We start from the raw sequence: 21,658 nt of genomic DNA, 5'->3' as shown, positions 1-21,658 counted from the left end.
GGATACAATTGAAAGGGCAAAAAGAGTAGAGAAAAAAATGATATGGGAAAGTGGATACAGGCTGGAAATACAGGAGGGGAAGGAGGTCCAGCTCTACAGGTCTGAGCCCCCGTTGAGGCTCTATAACTGATGTCACCTCACTAACTGCCCGGTTAAGCCTCTGGATCTAGCTCAGCGGTTCCCTCTGTTGCACATATTTTAGCATCCCTCAGTGGGATGTCTGCTCGCCTGCTGCAAACCTTTCTGTTAGATCAGAGGTCTGCACCCGTTGACTCTCCATGTGTTTTGAACTACATCTCCCTTGAGCCATAGCCCGCATCTCCAATGGAGAGAGATCATGGTAGGTGTAGTCTAAAACATCTGGAAAGCCACAGGTTGCAGGCCCCTGTGTTAAATGCATTGTGGGATGCCCTTCCTTTACATCCAAAGGCATCAAGCAAGCAAAGGTCCCTGTTGTATTTTTGGTTGTTCCGCAAGTCGCCACGTCCTCCCACAATAAAGTCCAGAAGTTATTTCATCGTCTACGTTTTTTGAAACACACGTGCAAAGCAGCAGACACAAACATGTGCATCGCCAATAGTGCACAACAGACCTGTGCACATGTCGTGTACTATACAAACATAAATGTGTAGTAATCAACCTATTAAATGCAGTCCAATCACAGTAGAAAGAATTGCACTCACTGAACACAGACTATGCTGATGCTGCAATAAAGGAGCAATATAATCACCACATTTCTATAAAAAAAACTTTATTAAATCACACAACAATCATTGCAGACCATTGAAAATGACATATGCCTCAATGTTGCCTTTCAAGGCACGTCATTGCGGTCGCCAGTCCATTTTACAAATGGGACTGGCTGTAGGAGATGAGGCCTCAACCTCTGGAGGTATGTGTGCCTTTGTTCTGTGTGCACCCTGAGACACCAATCAGCCATCAGCTGACGCCTTAAATGTGGCGCCACGTGCTTGCAGGAGGTGGTGGTACCCCGGGCAAAGCCGCCGGGCCTGGAAATGCTGAATGTGAAGCGGCCCAGGGGAAAAGAAGCTTGGTTTTGCATCGTGAAGTTTGTCTCACTGTGTACCAAGTCAGCGTGGCAGTCCTGAGAAGTACCCCTCACTGTTCGAACGAGCTCATCATCTGAGCCCCAAGACCCTAAAGCGCCCTATTAAGTCCCCACTTTTCAGAAAACGAACGTGAGGTTATGTTAGGGTGACCAGATTTCCAAAGCGAAAAACTGGGACGACCAACAACATAAAAGAGGGACTACCCCATCGCAGCCCAACAATTACCGCCCCTCCCCCCACACGCCCCCAGAACCACCACCCAATCATATTTCCAGCACTTTTCCTTTCTATAAACTGTATATGATCTCATTTGTGCAGTTTTGTCTGTGAATCTTGATATGTTAATTCAAAACAAGCGTTTGCTCTTTTTGATAGTACATGGCTTCCTGTACAATCATTTCCGAACCAGTCTCTGTGGCACAGTCAGTAAGTGTTGTGACTTGTACCTGAAAGCTTGGGGGTGCGAGCCAATTGCCCAACTTCAAAATTCTGAAAGTGGTGTTTAAAATAATTACCGCTTTAATTACTGTAGCCACCCAACAATGCAAACCCCCAACAGGGTTTCTAAAATGAAAAAACTCCTGGGACCCCGGGACGGAGGGTGATTTCCCCCACTGTCCCGGGACGTCTGGTCACCCTACATTATGTACACAAACCCATCTTTTAATATACCAAAACACATGTTGCTTTGTTGCAAGCTTTGATAACTACAACTAAAGTCTCACATGTGACCCTGGATGAAGGTGTACCCGTTATTTATTTGACCCTAATAATATAGGTGCATTATGCTGGGCTGGGGTACATCTTAGGTTCCAGTACCTGAACAAGGAATGTGCCACGCCTTTGATTTGCAGCTGCGCAGACACATGCAAACGCTTGCCCTGGAGTAACCTAGGAGGTCTCGGCACCTCCTGGCCACGCTCTCCCATCCCAGGTCCGCAAAGATGTGCACTGGAGAAGATCGGGAGAGGCCCGGGCCGCCCTGTCCCATATTCAGCAAGATGCACAGGGGAGGAAACCGGGAGAATCCGGCAGCACCTGCGAGATGCGCCCGGGCAGACCTGCAAGGCCACCGTAGTGCTCACGGGGAAGAACGCAGCGGCATTGCAAGGATCACAGCTAATGAATGCTTGCGTTATCATCACCTGAGCGGGGGACAGAGTGGCACGGGGCAGTGCGGGTCCTAGCCTACCTAACTGGGGCACTGGGATTATGCAGCCATTGCAGCAATCACAGGGGGCACTTTTTAAAATCACAAGACGACGAGTTTGCCTGAATTTCAGAGCCAATGACAACGTCGATCTGTTTGAGGCAAGGCACACTCTCAGCCAAATACTTATAAAAGTTCTAACTCTGGGATTTAGTGGGCAGATAATAGACGTGAAAGTCTTCCTTTTTTAAATATCCCTCTTCCCTAAGTCAAAGGGGCACACTAGTTTAACCTAATAAACCTTTATGGCAGGTTTAATACTGTGGTGTGTTTTGGAGCGTCGTTTTGATAAGTCTCATTCATGCAATGGCCTCATTAGACAGCAATTTAGGAACTTAGAATTTACAAATCAGAACAATATACAAAACTTTTCTGATTTCATAAAGCCAAAAGCGTTGTGTTGCAAAAGTTGACTGAACATCTCTGTGCTAAGCATGAGCCATTCTTCGTCCAATCGCCTCTTTGCCCTGCTGGTATGTGGCGAGTGACAAATGCAGTGAGCCGTGCACATTGCCTTGCGATTGGGCATTTCTAAGTCTGGCACATTACAGAGCACTAGAGCCTCAATCACACCACTAAAGGTCAATCAGACAAAGGAAATTGATTTACTTCCAATATATGATGAGACGCTGTTCTGCCTGATTTCCAGGAGAGGGCGCCAATGGTCTGATTAAAGTAAAGACGTATCTGAGGTTCACCGACATTAGCCCTGCTGACTACAAAATGAAACTAAAACGTTACCCATTCAATTCGTCGTCTCTACGATATGCTAATGAAAATACACAGCTCAGAAAAATACCCACATAAAAAACAATGAACGTATATACATTAATGCACTTGTCTAAGGAAGCCACAGGCCACCCTCTTTGGATTAACATTTAGTAAACTCCTGACGAGTTTGTCTCGTTGTCTCTGTTTCCTATTAATTTAAATCAGTTCCAGACTGATGCGTATAATGAAAAAAGTTACAAAAGAAACCTATACACGCGTCGATTTGGCATAGCCAGTCACAGCCTCCGGCACATGCGCAGATCCAGCTGGCCTCTCATAGGTCTGTCTCTCTGGCTGTGCTCCACCTGAAAACATCCCAAAAGCCATTTCACTGTAGCACTGCGCGGCAGATCTCAGCACCGGCATCAGCACCGCCTATGGCCTGCAGCCCGGGCGGCTCCACAGTAGGGAAGAGTCATGCACACGCCATCAGCCGGCGGCTCCTAGCACCATAGTATTGAGTTTGCCCGCAAAACACGCATGATTTTGTTGCTCCAGGCGCTGTATTCGAACTGCAGTGATCCATTGAAGAAATAAATATATCCTAGTAAGAAAAAAAAAACATTGGAGTAATTAGTAAGCGCTGCTGTACGCATGATAAAGACAGCTGATTTCAGACTCAATAACACGTGGCCTGTCAATGGTTTGCACGGAGGAAGCGCATGCTGGATGCACACTGAAGACGGTGGAGGCAGAGCAAGAGGCATTGTGACGTCAGCGCAAACTCTCACACGTAATATCGCTGGTGGCCTCATAGACTTGACATTAGAACTGTAGTTATCTGATTTCTCCTGTGAAATCAATTCCACAAATGAACAGTCCCCCCCACTCTAGCATTATATTAATGGAACTCTCCCACCAGTCCTAAAAAAAAATATAAAGTGCACACTTCACAGCACGTTTTCATTCCTAGCACTTTAAGTTACTTGCACTGTTCAAGACTTTTTTCTCTAATTATATTCCCTTTTCACTATGCAATCAGCGTGTACTGTAGTCATGCATACTTCTTTACTTGCAAAAGACTTATGCTGAAAGTACCGGAAATAAACATGTAATTCAGTTAAAGCAATGCGGTTTTGGAGCTGTAGATAAAAGAGACATGTGTTTGTGATTCCTAACTCTTACAGAATAAAGCGCACCCTATCGTCGTTGGGCCATCATTACACTGTATTTGCTTTACAGTTCACGTATTGGAATTAAACCTTAAACAATAACCTAGACAGTTGTAAATGTCACACAGCAATTTACCATTTCTTTGATAAGCTGCATCAACCTTCTCGCCAATTCCTGGAAAGTCGTCCATTATGAGTCGGGGGTAGCCTTTGTCCACCATCTGTTTCTCTTCATCAAAGCTTGAGGAGGAAAGAATATCACACATATTTAAATGCCATGCAAATGTATACAGAATTTATGGAAACTATTGGTTATTCTACGCCACCCACTGTGGGGTACCGCTGAACCTTGCATGTTCATATTAGTCTCAAGTTCTATGATAGTTGCTCTTTGAAACCAATTTATTTAAAAAGGCTTAGTATTTCCATTTAAAAAAATGATGGCAGTGACAAATGTTGACCAGTAGATGGCAGTATGGTATAAAAGAAGGCAGCTCAAACTTTAATGTATTATTTTTTTTAAAGGCAGCGTGGTTGAGAGTACAAATCCAGAGAGCGTGGGATCTGCTAGATTGACATATGATATGTCAGAGAGAGCTGGTGCACATTGTTCTTACAGCATTTTATCTCAGCAATTTTACAAATAACATTTGATCAAGTTACATAAGGATTTCACTGAATATTTTCAGGAAGCTGTTATGTCAATATAGTTTAAGAAACGTGCCCTATTCTAATCCCATTGTGACAAAAGAATGTGCACAGTGTGTCACATTACAAAATCCATGTGCCTATTAACATGTTTAAGATAAGGGTATGATTTGTTTGGGATGAATGGGATACACATGCAGTTGGAGAAGTCTGTGGGGGCCTGTCTGTTTGTCTTCTTGAGCACCTCTTCCTTGCTAATATGTGCTTCCTGGATACTATGCACAACAGGTGTCGCAATTCTTCACACAGTCGCATTCCTCGTTTTTGTTACCCCTCTGCCCAGGCAGTTTTAACTGTATGCACAAGTTGGCATATATGAGTACTAATATCATGTGAGCAACCATGTTGCACAGTATTTTGGCTACAATATAATGCCAACCAGTGACAACCGTAAAAAATAGCCCTAGTGCAAAGATGTATTCTTTTAATGCATTTGTTCAACAGGACAAAGTGGGCCTCATTACACGGTAGGTGGTAAGGGATTACCGGCACCGGTGCCGGTAATCCCTTACCGCCCTACTACAAGGTCCCTTAGCGGGTCCCTTCCCTAACGCCTGGTTTTACCAGGAGTTAAGGAGGGGACCCGTTGAGGGACTTCAGAGCTAATAACGGTCCCGCTAATAGCGGGCCCGTTATTAGCTCCTTCCCCATTCCTATTGAGCCCTATGGGGGCTCAAATGGGAATGGGGAATGGTTCCTGGAATGGGGATTTACCGGGTCCTCCAAGGTCGGAATGACCTGCTAAGTCCCCATTCCGGGAACACGGACCCGGAATAGCCGGGTGGCTCCCCCAGGGGAAGATGGGACTGATTCCCCGCTAATAGCGCCATGGCTACCGCCTACCGTGTAATGATGCCCAGTGGGTTGTAATGCTAATACTGTGCACTATTAGCACCAGGGAAAACTTTACCCTGGGGCTACAAAAATGCATTGAATGAATACATGATTGCACTAGAGCAATTTTTCCCCAGCGCTAACACCGTGCACATCTGTACTTGAACCAGTGCAAATATTCTGTGATGAGGCGCAAGGTATACCCAAAAGGTATATGCACACTCTTATTCAGGATATAGGCACAGACCGCTGCATTTCGCCCTGTTTACTGTACAGTGCCTCAATATTGTGCCCTTGTTTACTTCTGTTGAATTATGTTAGCACTTTTTTGGGAATGCTGAGAGCAGTGCAACTGAAGAAACTTCCCTGAATGAAGTCCTTTCCAACAAGTACAACACTGCTTTTATTCCCTCAGTTATCAGAGTTCATTTGCATTGCTGGCAAGGAGCAGAGAAAGCACTGTGGAGTAAGGTGGGGGCGTGGGGGGGGTAAATGAATGGGAGAGGGAAGGGGGTTGGTACTGACACTCTGTTTTCCTTCTGTCTAGCAATTGCTCTGTGATGGAAAGTTCTCGAATAGTGGCATCCATTTTGTAGAAGCGGGTGGGACTTTGTATGTTGGGAAGAGGGTTATTTTTAAGAGCGTGTTTTGCTTCCATGCTGCTTGCTACACCGATGCGCGTTTCCCTTTTTGTGCTGCATTACATTGTGTGTGTTATTTTTGTTGTGATCGTTATTATTACTACCAATTCTTGTGGTTGCCGCTATGTGTGTGTGTGTGTGAAGAATGTGGCCATGATTAATCACTTCCACATTCTTCAATCACCCACATTGCGACCTTTGTATACACACCTGTACGATGCCCTCAATCTATCATGGTGGCCGTGATTACAAGCATTGGTAAAGCCAATAGGTATCACGTTTGCAAAAATAGACCTTTTTTTGTAGAGCTCCCACAGGATGAATCAAGTCTAATTGACTGCATTCGTTAAGCCAGACCTTTGCCAATGCTTAAATTTGTGCAGCATTATTGAATGCAGAGATTAACAATAACACTAGTTATTTCTCCTCTTGATTTATGGGCGATTGCCATTAACCAATAAATAATAAGTAGCTTTATTGATTGAAATCATCAAGAGCGTTAAAGATCTCTTTAGCAAGACCTGTACTGGATTCCAGCACAATCACCTTGTAACCTACTGTTCATCATTCATAAAAAATAAAAATAAACATATTATTGAAATGCTAGCAAAGAAGCTACTGCATGTGTAGGCTAGATATGGAAGATATTTCAGCCCAGTGACAAAAGGGTTTCACTCTTTGTTGCATTGTTAACAGACATGTTCCTTGCAATATCAATTCCCTGACATTTTTTAGAAGGCTTCTGAACTTCTAATGATGGGTTGGTGCGGGTAAGCCCCAGCACCAGTCCCTCCGCCCCTGAAATCGCCCACTTCGCTTGCGATGGAAGGGCTATTGGCCCCCCTGAAGCCTGCTATTCGATGGGTTGCTCTGTTCTGACAGGAAACCCTTCCTTCATTCTCACTCCTGACTACGATCCCTTCTTTTGAATGGAGCACATACCTCCAGTACTTGTCTCCGGTGAAGAAGAGGGTCTTGCCCGTGACGCGATTAGAAACAGCAGCATCAATTGTCTTCAGAGACTTTGGAAATCCCAGTTCTTGAATTCTTTTGGGGTAATCTGGCAGAATGGTATATCCATTGAGAGCCCAAAACTTTCGCCCTGTTTCAAAAAAGTTTACAAAACAGAATCAGAATGAATGTCCAAAAAGTGGACGTTTACTGATAGTTTATTGTCATAGTAAAGTGTTGCGCTGATATCTAAAATGTCTTTCAGCCCCTTCCGGAATACCTCATGTGCAGCCAATGGAAAAGCAGGGGGGCGGGCATTCACAGAGAAGAAGGACCTGATTTGCATGGGATGAACCCACCCAAAGCCTGATGTGTATGCACGAGCCAACGTAGGGGCCCATCGCGAAGCATGCAGTGGAACGGCTACCCGTCAGACATATGTCGATGAGGTGGATTATCCAGGAGCAGTGGCCGAGCCCCCTCCTCTGTCTCCTCCCCGGTGCACAGTGTGCCCCCCAGCCTCCCACTGGCACCCTAATATCCGCCCCTCTGGTACCAAAACCTACCTCCACAACTGTCCAGGAGGTCTACGCTTTGCCAACCTTCTAGGTGACTTGGGAAATGGCGGGGTGGGGGGGCATACGAGCAATCCCCCCTGAACCATCTGAGATGATGACTTTACAGAATACACCCCTAGGGGTGGCTTCTGTTATGCCAGGAAATGCCGAGGCTGGGCTTATCTGGTGCATAACCAGATAGTGTAGCTAGGGTCACGCAGCTTGCCTCTGCTCCTACTCTAGGAGTAAGAGCCTGGGAGACCAAAAGTGCCTGGATATGATATGATAGATTATTAATAACGCGCTTAATACCCAGAGGTTTCTAAGCGCTGACCCGGGGATCAAACCTGTGTTGCTCCGTGACATCTTGCTTCCAAGGCGAGCACGTTGCCCCTGAGCTACCCTCCCAGTCACACAACTTGGCTCTGCTACTACTCTTGGAGTAAGTGCCTGGGAGACCAAAAGTGGGTGGATGCACTAAGAATCTGCACTCACCCTCAAGGGTACACTCAGCCCCCCTTCTGTGTGCACCCTCTGTACATGATTCATGATATCTACTGCCGAAAGCCATCCCAATTTCACACCAGGTTCGGGACGTCCGTAGAGGTGTTGTGCTCTCATGCTGAACTGGCCATTGTGCAACCCATAGAGGGAATCCCCTTGCCTCCGCCCAGCCCAGAAAGGATCTCACCTAAAGATTCCTGTTATGCACATAGTACGAAGAGACGTATGCTCTACATTACCTCTGAATATGAATATCAAATCCTTCTCCGGGTATTCATATGCAGCATCGATCTTGTTTGGAAGCTCTGGCCAGAAATTCTTAATTAGAACCAACTCTACGTCCGTCATCTGAGGATGCTGGCGCCAGAAGAACCTGAAGATTGAAGGGAGGGGACAACATTCCATCAGTGACTACATTCAGAAATCTCACTTCAGTGGAACGCAAGGCATTGACGAATGTTGATGTAGTTGCAATTCTGAGCGTAGAGAACTTTAAATGTCATACAATCGCTTCTTCAAATAAACTAAAACAGACTCACTTCTTCAAATATACAGAAACAGACTAATTTCATCAAATCAAGTTATATAGACTCATTTGAGACTCACTTTATTCGAAGCAACAATGTTTTTATTCAGTCTGTTGATATCCTCCTCTGTAGCCAACATAACAGACCTTTCCAAAATCCAATTGCACCCACAAGACTTGATACGATGAAGGTCGTTTAAACATAAAGAATGATTCTTCTCGGTTGCCTGACCTGATACTGTAAGTCTATGTTCACCAGAGCAATGGGAAGGTAGCTGTTTCTTCCCAGAGCTGCCCTAATATGACCAAAGAAGTCAGGGAGTCCAGGTATTTGTGAAGTGGATTTTAAGAGATGCTGTTGACCCATCGCTGGTAGGCTCGTCTTAGGACCAGACAGCTTTGGGGACCATTGATTCTGACCCCCCCCCCAATCAGGCAGCCACTCCTCACCAGGCAGCCACTCCTCATCAGGCAGCCATTCCCTGAAGCAGCCTGTGATCCGCTACTATGATTGCTTGATTCCGATCTAGGCACTGCTGTGTTTGGTCCCACTTTCTCCTTTTACGCTGTACCTGATCCTGGAGCCGTCACCTCTCGCCACCCTTCCTTCTTAGGGTAACAATAATGAGTTGCTATGGTGAATTTGACCATGCCTCTGACAGAAGCAGCATGACAGGCTGGACCTCGAGGCTGCAGGCGTTTTCCATGGTCGTTCTCCGCGTGTGTATTGTGGACACCTCCGCATCTCCCGATATTGACACCTGGATGAGGAATCTCAATAGAGGAGGCCCCATTCCTCCTGATTGTACTCTAGGCCTGCTAGAAGTGGCCTGGCCAGGCACTGGGCCGAGACTCTTACCTTGTTACTGAGAAGTGGCCTGGTGGACAAGTGAGGCCCACCTTCATGCTGAGCTGCTGATCTTCCACTGTGGCAACTGTGTCTCTAGAAATGATCACAGCACACCGCCTGTTCCTGCCAGGTCAGGATGGTGCATTCAGGTCCCCCCTGGAAACTGGGTCAGCTGCTGCGTAGAGCATTTGTTTGAGAGGCTGATTCTACATATCCGTGTATGGGATTTAGAAATGTCAAGCCTAGCTTAGAAGCCAACTGGGGCTGGTCATAGGGGATGTATCCAGGGGGTTACACGTAGGGTGAAGGGTAGCAGTGGAGCTGGGATGGTGGGTAGGTGGAGCGGGGTGGAGCTCTAGTCTAGAAGGGAAGGGGGGGTTCAGTGGCACGGTCAGCTATTGGTGAGATGTTTGTGGGAGAGTCGAGTCTTCAGGTCCTTCCTGGAGTGTAGGATGCAGAGAGACAGCCCTGTCTGCATTGGTAACTTACTGCAGAGACAGGACACATAACAGGAAAAGGCCTCTTTCCTGTTTGCTCCCGCCATCTTTTATTTCTAAAAGCCATGTTGTGGCTTCCGGGGTGCCCTGATCTCGGAGATGGTTTCTCAGCCTGGTAGCTTGGGGCTTTGGTTGTGACTGCTTTGTAGGTGTTGTAGACTATCCTAAATATGAAGCATGCTTGCAGGGGGTAACCATACTAAATCTATACTAAATTTGACAAACAGCAGATTGATGACAACATGACTGCATTTTTCTAACAACCTTTTGCGACCAACATGACAATTGTAAGTGTGACAGGAAAGGAGTCTGCACCCCTGAAGCGCTTCAAGACCCCAGCAGTGCTCTTGCACCCAGCAGCCATTGGCCTTTTCGATATGACGTAGGAAATGGCTGCAGATATGTTTCTTACCAATATGTGCACAGCAGCCGTTCTGAGCATCGCCCCTGCAGCCTGCACTCAGGATGATGACATAGTGGCCTGGTGTTCGCGTCATACTTGTTAGACATTGAAGAAGAGGCTTGTGGGGATTTTCAGTTTCTCAGTCATTTTAAGAGGACATTTTAAAATGAGATCTAGGGCCTGCTTCCCCTAAGTGTTGCTGTGAAGGCATTTGATGGCTATCCCCAGAAAGGCAGGTTCGGCTGCACAGAGAGCACAGTCTGGCCCAGGGCCTGTGCATACGATGGAACATGCATGGTCTTGTGCCTTAGCAGACCTGCCCTCCAGATGTGCAGCTAGGGAACAGTGCAAGTACGAGCCCCAGGTGCGGCACAGGGTACTCACAGATCCATCCCAGTGAAGAGGCGGACTGCATGGCCCTGTCATGCACGGCCACGGGAAACTTGAGAGCTCTGCTATTCGCAGCAACTCACCCCGAGCTCTACACTTTAGACCTTGGTAAAGCTCCCTAGAATTCGATGGTGTGTGATTTCCGCCGCGAAACACCCAGCGTGTGCATTTCACAAGCGGGACAGGGGTGGGTGAAAGTGGCCCGCTTGCACTTTCGGTAGGGTGACCAGATTTTCAAAACAAAAAAACGGGACGGCCAACAACATAAAAGAGGGACTACCCCATCTCAGCCCACCAATTACCGCCCCTCCTCCAACACGCCCGCACAACCACCCCCAACCATATTTCCAGCACTTCTCCTTTCTATAAACTGTTCATAATCTCATTTGTGCAGTTTTGTCTGTGAATCGTGGCATATTAATTCAAGACGAGCGTTAGCTCTAATTGATATTACATCGCCTGCTGGACAACAATTTGCAAGCCTGTCTCCGGCACAGTCAGTAAGTGTTCTGACTTGTACCTGAGAGGTTGGGGGTTTGAGCCAAAACCCCAACTTCAAAATGCTGAAAGTGTTGTGAAAAATAATTACGGTTTTTATTACCGTAGCCCCCCAAACATGCAAACCCCGGACGGGGTTTCAAAAATGAAAAAACTCCCAGGACCCCGGGACGGAGGGTGTATTCCCCAGACTGTCCCGGGAAAACCCGGACGTCTGGTCACCCTAACTTTCGGTCTCACGGTCACCACAGATAGGTTTGGCGCATGTGCTGCTAGTGGCCACACGATGGTGTTATTTCCACACTGCATGCTTGCTGGGGCAGGGTAGAGAAATTAATGTAACCGTTTCGGAAAATGGCTCAGAAGAACAGGGACAGTTCCATTAGTACTGGGTGAAGGATTACAGCCTGGCCAGTCCGCCTCTCTGAATGATATACTGTGCGTCCTCCTTAGCGGGGATCTACTGCAGCACACCATGTCCGGGAGGCCTGCAGAGCCGCCCCTTTCCCAGCACGTCCCCTGCTCGGGGAAGGTGGCTCCCTCCCTACAGGGGGGGGGAATGCCTGTTTACTCTGGGCGGTGCACTTAATCACTATGCATTAGCGGCAGCTGACCTGCTCCAAATCACATTCGTTGTTTAATCAGTCCTCTCTTCTCAGAAATAGATGCTGAGGTTTTTTTCTTTGTCTCGCAAGCTTGTTTTCTCAGCTTTTGTGTTTGTGCATTTGCCCCAGTGCATCCTGGGATGCACGTATTTCACTCGTTGGGTGGAACCGGGCCCCTGATGCACAGGCAGTGCTTTAAGTGGGCCGGGCCTGCTGGGGACCCGGCCCCCTCCAAAAAGTGGGGCTGAGCTGGGGCCCTACTGGGGCCCGCAGGTCCCACACAACATTGGTGGGACGCATTATCCCGTCGCAGCCGCAACGGGCCATGCGCCCACCAGTTTAACATCAGGCAAGCTGACAGAAGTTCCAGCCAGGCACAGCGTCGCTGAGGCTGGCTGGCACTTCCGTCAGTCACTGTAACTTCCTCCGATGACCCCTCTACTGTCCCTTTGTTTGCCCTCCCCAGGTCACTGACCCTCGCGGGCTCCGTGATCATGCAGATTAAGTCACAGAGCCGGCGGGTTCCCAGAAGGAGAAAGACGCCTCAGGCTCTGTGATTCATCTGCTCTGAGCAGAGATCACGGAGCCCGAGGGGCCTTTCTCCGTCGGCAAAGCTATATAAAAGATGCCTTGAATTGTGTACGTTTCAAGCCATCTTCTATAAACATAGAAATATGTAACATTGCTATGTTTACAAAAGAAGGCTTGAAAAATACACAAACCATAGTAGTACGCATACAAATATATAAATGCTCAAATACATTTATATACTTGTTTGCGCACCTTACTATGATTTGTGCACTTTTAGGCCACGCCCACAATGGAAGCCACGCCGCAAAGTACCCCAAACTCATTGCATGGTGGTGCTGCTCCAAAAGCTCGCCCACAAAATATGTACTAACGGGAGCTGTCAAGTTTCTCCTCGCCATGTATGGCAAGGCCTTCCAGTCCGCTTCCTGCCCTTGAATACTGGAACGTGCAGTTGTTTCTTTCCTGTTTTATATCATTGAAAACTACATGTTCCATAATTCCAAGGGGCAAAACAACAGAACTGTATAACCTCATGCATGTGCAACCTGAGAACTCTGTTTTAACCTGACCCAGGTTTTACTCTCTTAGGATTCTTTTTCTGATCGCGTGCTTGTTGATGAAACTTGCTGCGTGTTTGCAATGGGGCGAGTGAGAGTGCACGCTTCTGAAATGAGACGTGTCCTCTGCTGGCGAAATGGAAGTTTCTCTAACCGCTTGTCTGGTAGGACGGCTTCGTGGGTCAATGTGTTTGTTTGAGAGATGCAAGTGCCAGGGGAAGCCTTGCACCCCTCGGAGGTCCATTCGCATGTATTTATGTGGGCTCCTTGTAGAGCACTTAACACCGCCTTCAGATTGGTCCATGGGGCTGTGCAGTGTTAGAGGAGAGGGGGAATGAGAGGGGGCGCATGGAAGAGGCGGAAAATGAACGGGAAAAGGAGGGTAAGGTTGGGGAAAAATAAGGGGGTTTACACTTAGGGAGGCACCGTGGCTAGGACAGAGAGGACCCCGGAGTGCATCTCTCTCACCCCCCAACCCCTCTGTGCCTGTAGACAGGCCCCCCCCTCCCCCCATGCACACATACCCCGTTCCCTGCAGGAGAGGGCAGGCCAGTCCTCGTTTTAACTTTGCATTCTGGAACCAGTAGTCCTGGGTTCCCTATCATAAACCCAAGACTGCAAGCTCCAGAATTCAACGTTCATCCCAGGCCTGAACTAGCATCTGCTGAAAGGAACTGGGGCATTTTGGACTCTATGGTGGGGGGTCCTTGGGGCCACCCGCCCAGTGCACTACTTTGGTAATAGACCCTATATGAGAAATGCGTCCATAGGAAGCCACGAGCAACTCTTTCCCTTTCTGGGTGCTGTATCCAGTGACGTCATAGCCGAGAATGATCGGATTCATAAAGTGCCGGCTGTGACATCACGGAGGGGAAACAGATTTTTCTCTGCTGGCTGTTTTTTTCTTTTTGGGTCGATGTCTGCCGAAGGGAGAGGAAACCTGTGTTTTATTCGTTTTTTAACATATTGTCTGTAGTGCCCTGTAGATCTAGGCCTCCACTCTACAACTCTGACCCATAAGGGAAGGCAGGTGTTGAAAAAAAGACACAGGAGGGGCAGAGAGAACATACAATTATATATGGGTCGCTTCCAACTTCGGGATGCGTTTCACCCAGAGCTCTCAAGTTTCCTGTGGCCTGCGAGGCCATCCAGTCCTGTTTCCCACGTCCAAGAATTCCACGCAAAACAGAAAGAACTCGAGCGCTCTGTTCATATTAAGTTTTGAGTGACGTCATGGGCAATAAGGGTGAAACTCGATGTATCTATCAGGTGCCAATTTGAACCCCTTGGTGGCCTAGATACCCGTCTATAGTGGCTGAAGTACCACCTACTGTGTGTTCTATAGTTCCTGTCCCTGTGGAGTTCTGGCCTTTACAAGCTGGCAGAAGTCTGAGAACCCTTACACTGTCTGTTTTACCTATAGCTGGAAGTCCTTTATTCTGTATAATACATGGAACCCCCTTTTCAAGGCACGGCCGGGAACAGCATTGCATAATGAAATGTGGGATCTGCGGTCTGCAAAGTGTTCAAACTAAATGCATGAAGCAGTGTAATGTAGGTTCCCTCTGCAAATGTGGACCCCTGTTTTTGCAAAGTGTCGGGCTACGTAGGTTCATCCTTTTCTGGCCTCCAACAGCACGTCAGAGAAAAAGAGAATGTTCGGCTAGGGAACTCTGAAAAGGGAGACCCCGCTTTCATGAAATGATGTGGTGCCAGGTGGTGTTTTTCTCTGGTAGATGCTTTTGACACTCTGCCAGCTCGGGCAGACATCACTGTAACCCACTCATTAGAGCTACTTGTGAAATCAAGGACAGGCTCATATAATAAACGTATGGTCGGGGCATTGCAATAATATACCAATTGTTTTATGTTATTATCATGTTACTTCTGTTCTAAAGTAGCAGACTTTGTACAAATAGGTGCCCGGAGACTGAGTTTGTTTCCATCCAGTGGTGACAGACGGAATATCCTTGTACTTTGCCATAGACCACGACAAGGCAGATCTCCAAAAACGTCATTATCTGCAACACAAAAACTTTGTTTTGTTTTCCTGCACCAGCGAGTATTGGTAAAATCAGTAGTTATGATTTTTGTATAGGCATTGCTGCTGCCATCGTAGTCCTCAGACTAACGTTGTTTGCTCTGGCACTCGCATTAATCGACAGCTCTTGCTATTATATGTCAACTGCTGGCATCAATATCCAAGTAGCCACACCAGTGTCAGGTTGTGCTAGCAAACATCCAGGTATGCAAACCATTGCTGGGGATACCAAAAAAATACCCAGGGAATCATTCAAGTATCAGCTATTGCTACCAGACGTTGAAGTACCCACTCACTGACATCTTTAACACGTTTTTGTGAAGTTGGATAATTTACTAAAAACACATTCATGGTTGCAGAACAACTCCACTGTTAATATGGTAAGAGCACACGCTGCTCTCTCCTTCCCCCCAGGGAGGAGGCCCCTGTGATGCTGGAAATGCATCGGAGGGACAGAGCCTCCGTATCCTTGTCCTTTACTGCTTTTTATCGTGTGTTCTGTCGTGTTTTCCACGCAGGAGTTCATGTGGGACTCTTGGCGGTGCAGCTCTCTCCTTTGGTTTTTGTGAACAGACCCATGGGATACCCTTATGGCACCCATGGGTAGGGGTGCAACCCTGTGCCCCTAGTGTATGTTTTTGGGCACCTGTGTGTGACCCACAGAGCACGGTACGGGCTGGCGGCAACTCTGTGCTGAATTGACTGGTGCCCTGAGCGTCCTCCATTTTGGGATGCCCAGGCCCTGCCATTGGAATTGGTAGATTCCTGATGGAGACAAAATGCTCCCTGTGGCCTCTTGCCTTCCATCGCCTGTTACCATGATCTTCCCGAAGTCCCGGGAAGCCCTGACTCTGTCCCTTCCCCCTGACTGGCTGTTGGGTGGAAGTTTCATATATGGTAGTGTGGGGAAGTGCCGACCAGACTGGCTGAGCCTTCCCAACGACCGTATGTTGTGGGTGTCTAGTATCTGGTGGTTGACACAATGACTGAGACAGCCCTGCCCGAAACCGGTATGAATGCAGTGTGGAGTGTTGAATGGCTGGGTACTTGTCCGAATACACATAACTTGTTGTGAGTGTCTGGAGAGAAGTGAATGGCCTGAATGCACTGTGTGCCTGATTGGCTGCCTGCCTGCATGAATGCCCTTAGTCGTGATTGGATGCTTGAGTACGACCCAGCTAAATGAATGGGAGATCAACAGTATATCTGGGGACCTCTCACTGCTAGGAATTGTGTTCAGAAGCTGAAGAGTAACTGGAGTGAAACTGAAGCTTAACCTTGAGGCCCTGCTGGACGAGAAGAATTGCTGTTGCTCTCTTTCGCAATCTGAAAGCTGCTGTGTCTCCAAGGACTGACCCAGAGAGGACCTGGTAAGGCACCCTCTTCCCGAGCTACGAGGGACCATCGTGCACCAGCTGATCATTGCCAAAGCTCCCTGGTAGACAGACCTTCGACAGGCTGCCGACCCGAGACGGGGACTGCTGCGGAATCCCAAAGAGAAGCGCTAGGACTGTTGTCCGCCACTGTCGCCAACTGCCGTCGCCGACCGGAGCTGCCGTGCTCCCCTTTGTCTAAGAACTTTCAAATCCAAGGACGCCCTCGTCCGCATTGTCGCCGCTGTATCCTGCTGGAGAAGGCCTGACCGTCGACGCGCCGACGAGCATCCGCCGATGGGTTTCCCGCCACCCAAAGGCCACAGAAACGCTGACGACTCGACGCCCTTGCTGGGCCACAGTTCTTCAAACTCTTTGCGGTCCAGAACTATCGACACTGAGGTGCCCCGCCCCGCATGCCTCTTCCTTGCAGGACGCCAACGCTCCATCGTCTACGAGCACCGCTAGGAAAGAAGCTGCCACTTCACCGCTGTTGTTCACCCAGTTATCCGTCGGACGTTCGATGACCCGTGACTCCTGCTTCAAAGGGAGGGCACTCAAGAAGGGCCGTCGATTCCTCGACGACAAATGCTACAATTCCAGGTACATTGGAGCTGTAGAACTATTGTAGAGGGAAATAAGACTCGTAGAACAATATATGGACTGGGCTTGTGATACATCTTTGCTTTACAGCTTGTCCAGGTTGGGGGATCACCACACAGAGCTGTGTTTAACGGTAGCGACCAGTATTCTGGTATTCTACCAATTGTTCAACCGTCTTGCTTTCCTTCTTCTCTCTACTGCTGGTTTCCTCTTTATTAATCTTTTTGACATTTTGACAGTATAGTTGATGCACTTTAATGAGATCTGATAATATTTGTGGTACCACTGTAGAACTGTATATATTTACCATTGTTGATTTTCTGAGCACGAAGTGAGTTATCGTGATAGTGTACATAACCTTGAATATTAATTATATAAAGACTGTGTTCTAACTGATACAGTGTGTGGACATTCCTTTGTGGGTGCTTGGGGACTACAGTGTACTTAAGAACCAGCCTGCATCACCTCCCGAGAAGCTAGGCCTTGATTGCTCGTCCATTGCTACCACAATAGAGAATCTTGGCTGGGATCCTCTGTGCCTCTCCTCTACCATATAGAGAGCAGAAGTACAGACACCCCCCTCCGGTCTTTACAGCCCCCCACAGCAATCCATGCAGTGCATATTCATTTTCACGGTTTCATGGTAGCAATTCATGTTTTATAGTTTTGGTAGTGTTCTAAAACATTTTACTTAACGAGTGAGTAAAGTAAATAGACAACATGAGTTAGTAAATTATATGCAGTTTTCTTTTGTAATATTTAAATAACGTGGTTGTCTTCATAAGTTGAGAATTTGAATTGCAACTTGGATGAACTGAACAAGTTTGACATGAGCAAACTCTAGGGGTCATGTAAAAGTAAACGGCTTCTCAGGGGTCTCCCACAGAGGAAGTGTTATGTTGAAAAAAATCTTGCATAGAAATTGCTTTCTTGTTTACCTCTCTTCTTCTGAACACTGAATGCTCAGAATGCAATCAATAGCAGTAGTTATTGACTGCACTCCTTCACAACATTCTGATTGGCTGAGAGGAGGTCAATAACGACCCCTATGTCATAATTAAAATCAGTATGTTGCGCCTTGAAACACATTGTGTATAGGTGCAATATAAATACCCCATACATTTTTTTTTAAATGTCCTCACTCTGTCTCTCTGCGTGCTGATTGTGCAGACTGCAAGATAAGAATGTATAAAGGTATGTTATGTATATGACTAATCTGTACTACCATTTCCTTGTAACTAAGTTCCTCACAAGTAACAGCGCCTTGATGCCCAAGGGGTGTCTGTGCGCTATACAAATGTAAAAAATAAATACACTATAATGGCGGTCTCACCATTTGCAAATATCACCCTTATGGCAAAGCAAAGTGATAAGGGGGAAAGTGTGCATTCATATGAAGTAGAGAGGAGGGTGCAGTACCATCAATAATTATAAGATGATGGTTGGGGTGTTTTTGGCCTGAACGGTTCAATCAGGCCTGGGTGGCCAACTTTACAAAATGGTTTTTGCAATACATTTTAGATGCGCTGGCATGCATGCAGTTTGGGGCCCGCACAGCTCCGCGTGGCATCGTTTGTCCCCATAACCTGTGCCCCCACTCCATACAAAAATTAGGAAAAAGCATTTGAACACATACACGGCACAAACAATAGCAAGAATATGGGGCGGTTATGCATGCAGGGCACGGACTGCTCTGGGATTTCCAAGACCCTGTGCAGCAAAAGACGTGCAGATCCCCCCTAATTTGCATAAATGTTAACATCATGAGAAGTGAGCCATGCAAGCACTTCAGATATCTTCCCAACTAGTGTCCCTATAACTATTTGCTAAGGCTTGGGTTTTACAGAGATCCAATAACAGTGTGTTTTATAGCAATGCCTTAAAAAGTATACACATCACATAAGAAACTAACCTGTTCTAGGAACATGCCAAGCAAAAGCATTACGGTCATAGCTTTATTTTCCCCATCCTGAATGGAAGACCACAGTTGCAGCATGCAAAGTATTGCAAGCCTAAACACATGCTCTTTGGGGTGTAAAACTCTATTCAAAGTGAAAGAAAATGCAACAAAAGGTCACGTGGTTGGGTCTTTTCAAAAAGACTGAGTGTTATGCTCCCCTCCCATTAATGATCACCCACTGGCCACACATGAGGGGACAATAGTAATTCCCAAGGCACCACTCACTTCTGTGTCTAGGCCATCAACCTCTAACCTCTTTTTTATTGTAATTCTTAATTGAGCATGCAGATGTATTTGTGGTGGGGCAGGGCTTAGGACAGCTGATCCCACTTCAGAGGCGTAAAGCTGTGACTTTTACCGTATATGTGCGGGACGTGGGACACGGCACATGGAATCGGGACAGTCCCGCAAAAAAAGGGATGGTTGCCATCCTGGAATCAGGCCCAGCTTCCGGTACAGGGTCACTAAAGGAGGCAGGGCGCGGATTGGGAGTGTGAATGTGTGTGTGTGTCACTTTTGTCAGCATAGCCAATCTGCTCTATCCTGCCATCACAAACGCCTCAAACAGACACACACACACACTATCAAACATCTGTAACTGCAACACCATAATCTGCTTCAGTTTCCAGCCCTGATACTGAAGGCTCTGCATGTGAAACGCCTGATAACATCTGACATGAGGCCACAGTTGGTCAGTCCTGTTTAGATAACTAGAGGGCACGGGGGGGGGGTTTGTTTACAGACATAGATGCTAAATATTTCTGTGCACATCACGGATAGGGAGAAGGCTTCACCTGTGGTTTACGGTTGGGGAAGTGTGTGCATTTCTTTGTCATCTCGGGAAGACACTGAGGGGCTCTATTGCCTGACGCCATCTTAGACTGCTCTCTGTGTGCCGCTCCATGCCATTGGGGACTTCACACCCTGGGGAAGCCTCTCTCCTCGTGTGATGGCATGACTGCTGCTCCACAGGGGGACAGGGACGAGTAGCGGCTACACTACCTACTCTGCTCCACACTACTACTATCCCAATCTTAAAGGTGGAATGGACACAGCCCAACAGGTTTACCGCCCTCGTGCCATGTGGTGTATTGCAGGCTAGATCGCCAAAAGGGCTTCCAGCTTCTAAGAATAGCAACCCAAACAACTTCTGTACAATGGTTCCAAAACTAAAGAATGCCCAATCCAAGGGTCTATACATATATAATATTTTAATCAAACAAAATATACTTAAATAGCTAAAGACCATAGCAAAAACTCACCCCTGTAACAAAAACACAGAAAATGAAACTGTTGCACAATGGCATTCTGGGTAGATCAGCGGGGAAGGGGGGAGGTCCAGGTACTTAATGTGCACAATGTCAATGTTCTGAAATGTCTTGGAAGGAAAAGGTTAGGCAAAGGCGTGTTTATAAGTGGACTGGGATACAGGGTATAATCACAGTACCTTAATTCATGTCCTTGGGTTCTCCACGCCATTGAGCCAGGCTTTTTGACGTCAAACCTGGAGTTTGGGTGCAGTGCCGGGCAGGGTCGAATTACAGGGCAGAAAAGGCGGGTCCCAATAATGTGGTCAGATTGTGGGTTGAGGACACTGGATATGGCAGGTGGTGTTGGGTCGGCGCAGCTGGAAGGCTCAGTGGCTCGGGGATAGAAACAATGGAGACTTGCCTTTGACAGTGAACGGGCTCGGCTGACTCAACACAGTGTCGGGTCACTGCATTGGCTTTGACTTCAAGCTCCAATGCTGGCGACCAGGTGGAGGTGCCGAGTTTGGGACCCTACAATTCTCGGCAGGTCGCAGAGGCAGAGATGTCACAGCGTCGGCATCGATCGAATTTGGAGATGCAGAGACGGTTTGTACCTTGAGGTCCAGGATGACTCCGGTGGTTCCTGTGCAGCAGCTTGGACAGGATCGAAGGTGTCCAAACTGGCATTTAGGTCTTTCAAAGAAGCAGCGAGAGCCCTGGTTCTGCAGTTGCTGGGAGTCCCACTGCAGGGGTTCCTGGACAAGTGAAGTCTTCTGCTCTGCACTCCAACTGCACAGAGCTTGGCTTTCATCTATAGGGAATCCTTCACCTCCCGTGAACAGGAGCTTGGTTCCAGTGCAGCCAATATAGAGGCATTGGTACAACAGCTGTCATTCCCACTGTTCACTGGGGATAGTTGGAGGGTACAGAGCTCTCCTCTGCCTTGGATGCCTTCACCTCTATGGCAGAACACTTTGAATTGGCCAGTTCTTCCAACAGCGGTCCAGTGAATTATTCCTTGTCCTTGTAGAAGCCCAAAGATGAATCCAAGAAGGAGGGGGCAGATGAACCTCTCCTGTCAAAGGCAAAATGCCACAGGCGAGTGGTCAAATTGAAGCCTGCTGTAGGGGGTCCAATCCCTATTGTTGGACCATGTGCCCTTTGCCTTATATAATCACACCTAGAGTGCCTTGCCCTGCAGGAAATGGAGGGGACA

At 47.4% G+C, this 21,658-nt stretch overlaps 1 protein-coding gene across 1 annotated transcript in view; it reads right to left on the bottom strand.

Annotated features, from left to right (window-relative positions):
- Nucleotides 1–734: 734 nt before the first annotated feature.
- Nucleotides 735–21,658, bottom strand: part of LOC138527747 (collagenase 3-like) — a 59,644-nt gene continuing 38,720 nt past the window's right edge. The window contains exons 7-10 of the mRNA XM_069639033.1: nt 8,598–8,731; nt 7,289–7,448; nt 4,300–4,403; nt 735–3,595 (exon numbers count right to left, since the gene is read on the bottom strand). Coding sequence (XP_069495134.1) covers nt 3,495–3,595; nt 4,300–4,403; nt 7,289–7,448; nt 8,598–8,731 — 499 coding nt within the window. The 3' untranslated portion in view covers nt 735–3,494. The remainder of the gene's footprint in view (nt 3,596–4,299; nt 4,404–7,288; nt 7,449–8,597; nt 8,732–21,658) is intronic.

The sequence above is a fragment of the Ambystoma mexicanum genome, chromosome 7q, assembly GCF_040938575.1.
Source record: "Ambystoma mexicanum isolate Mex_15411 chromosome 7q, UKY_AmexF1_1, whole genome shotgun sequence".
In the NCBI taxonomy this organism is placed as follows: Eukaryota; Metazoa; Chordata; class Amphibia; order Caudata; family Ambystomatidae; genus Ambystoma; species Ambystoma mexicanum.
The sequence above is the reverse complement of the archived record's forward strand: the minus strand, read 5'-3'. Positions and strand labels throughout refer to the sequence as shown.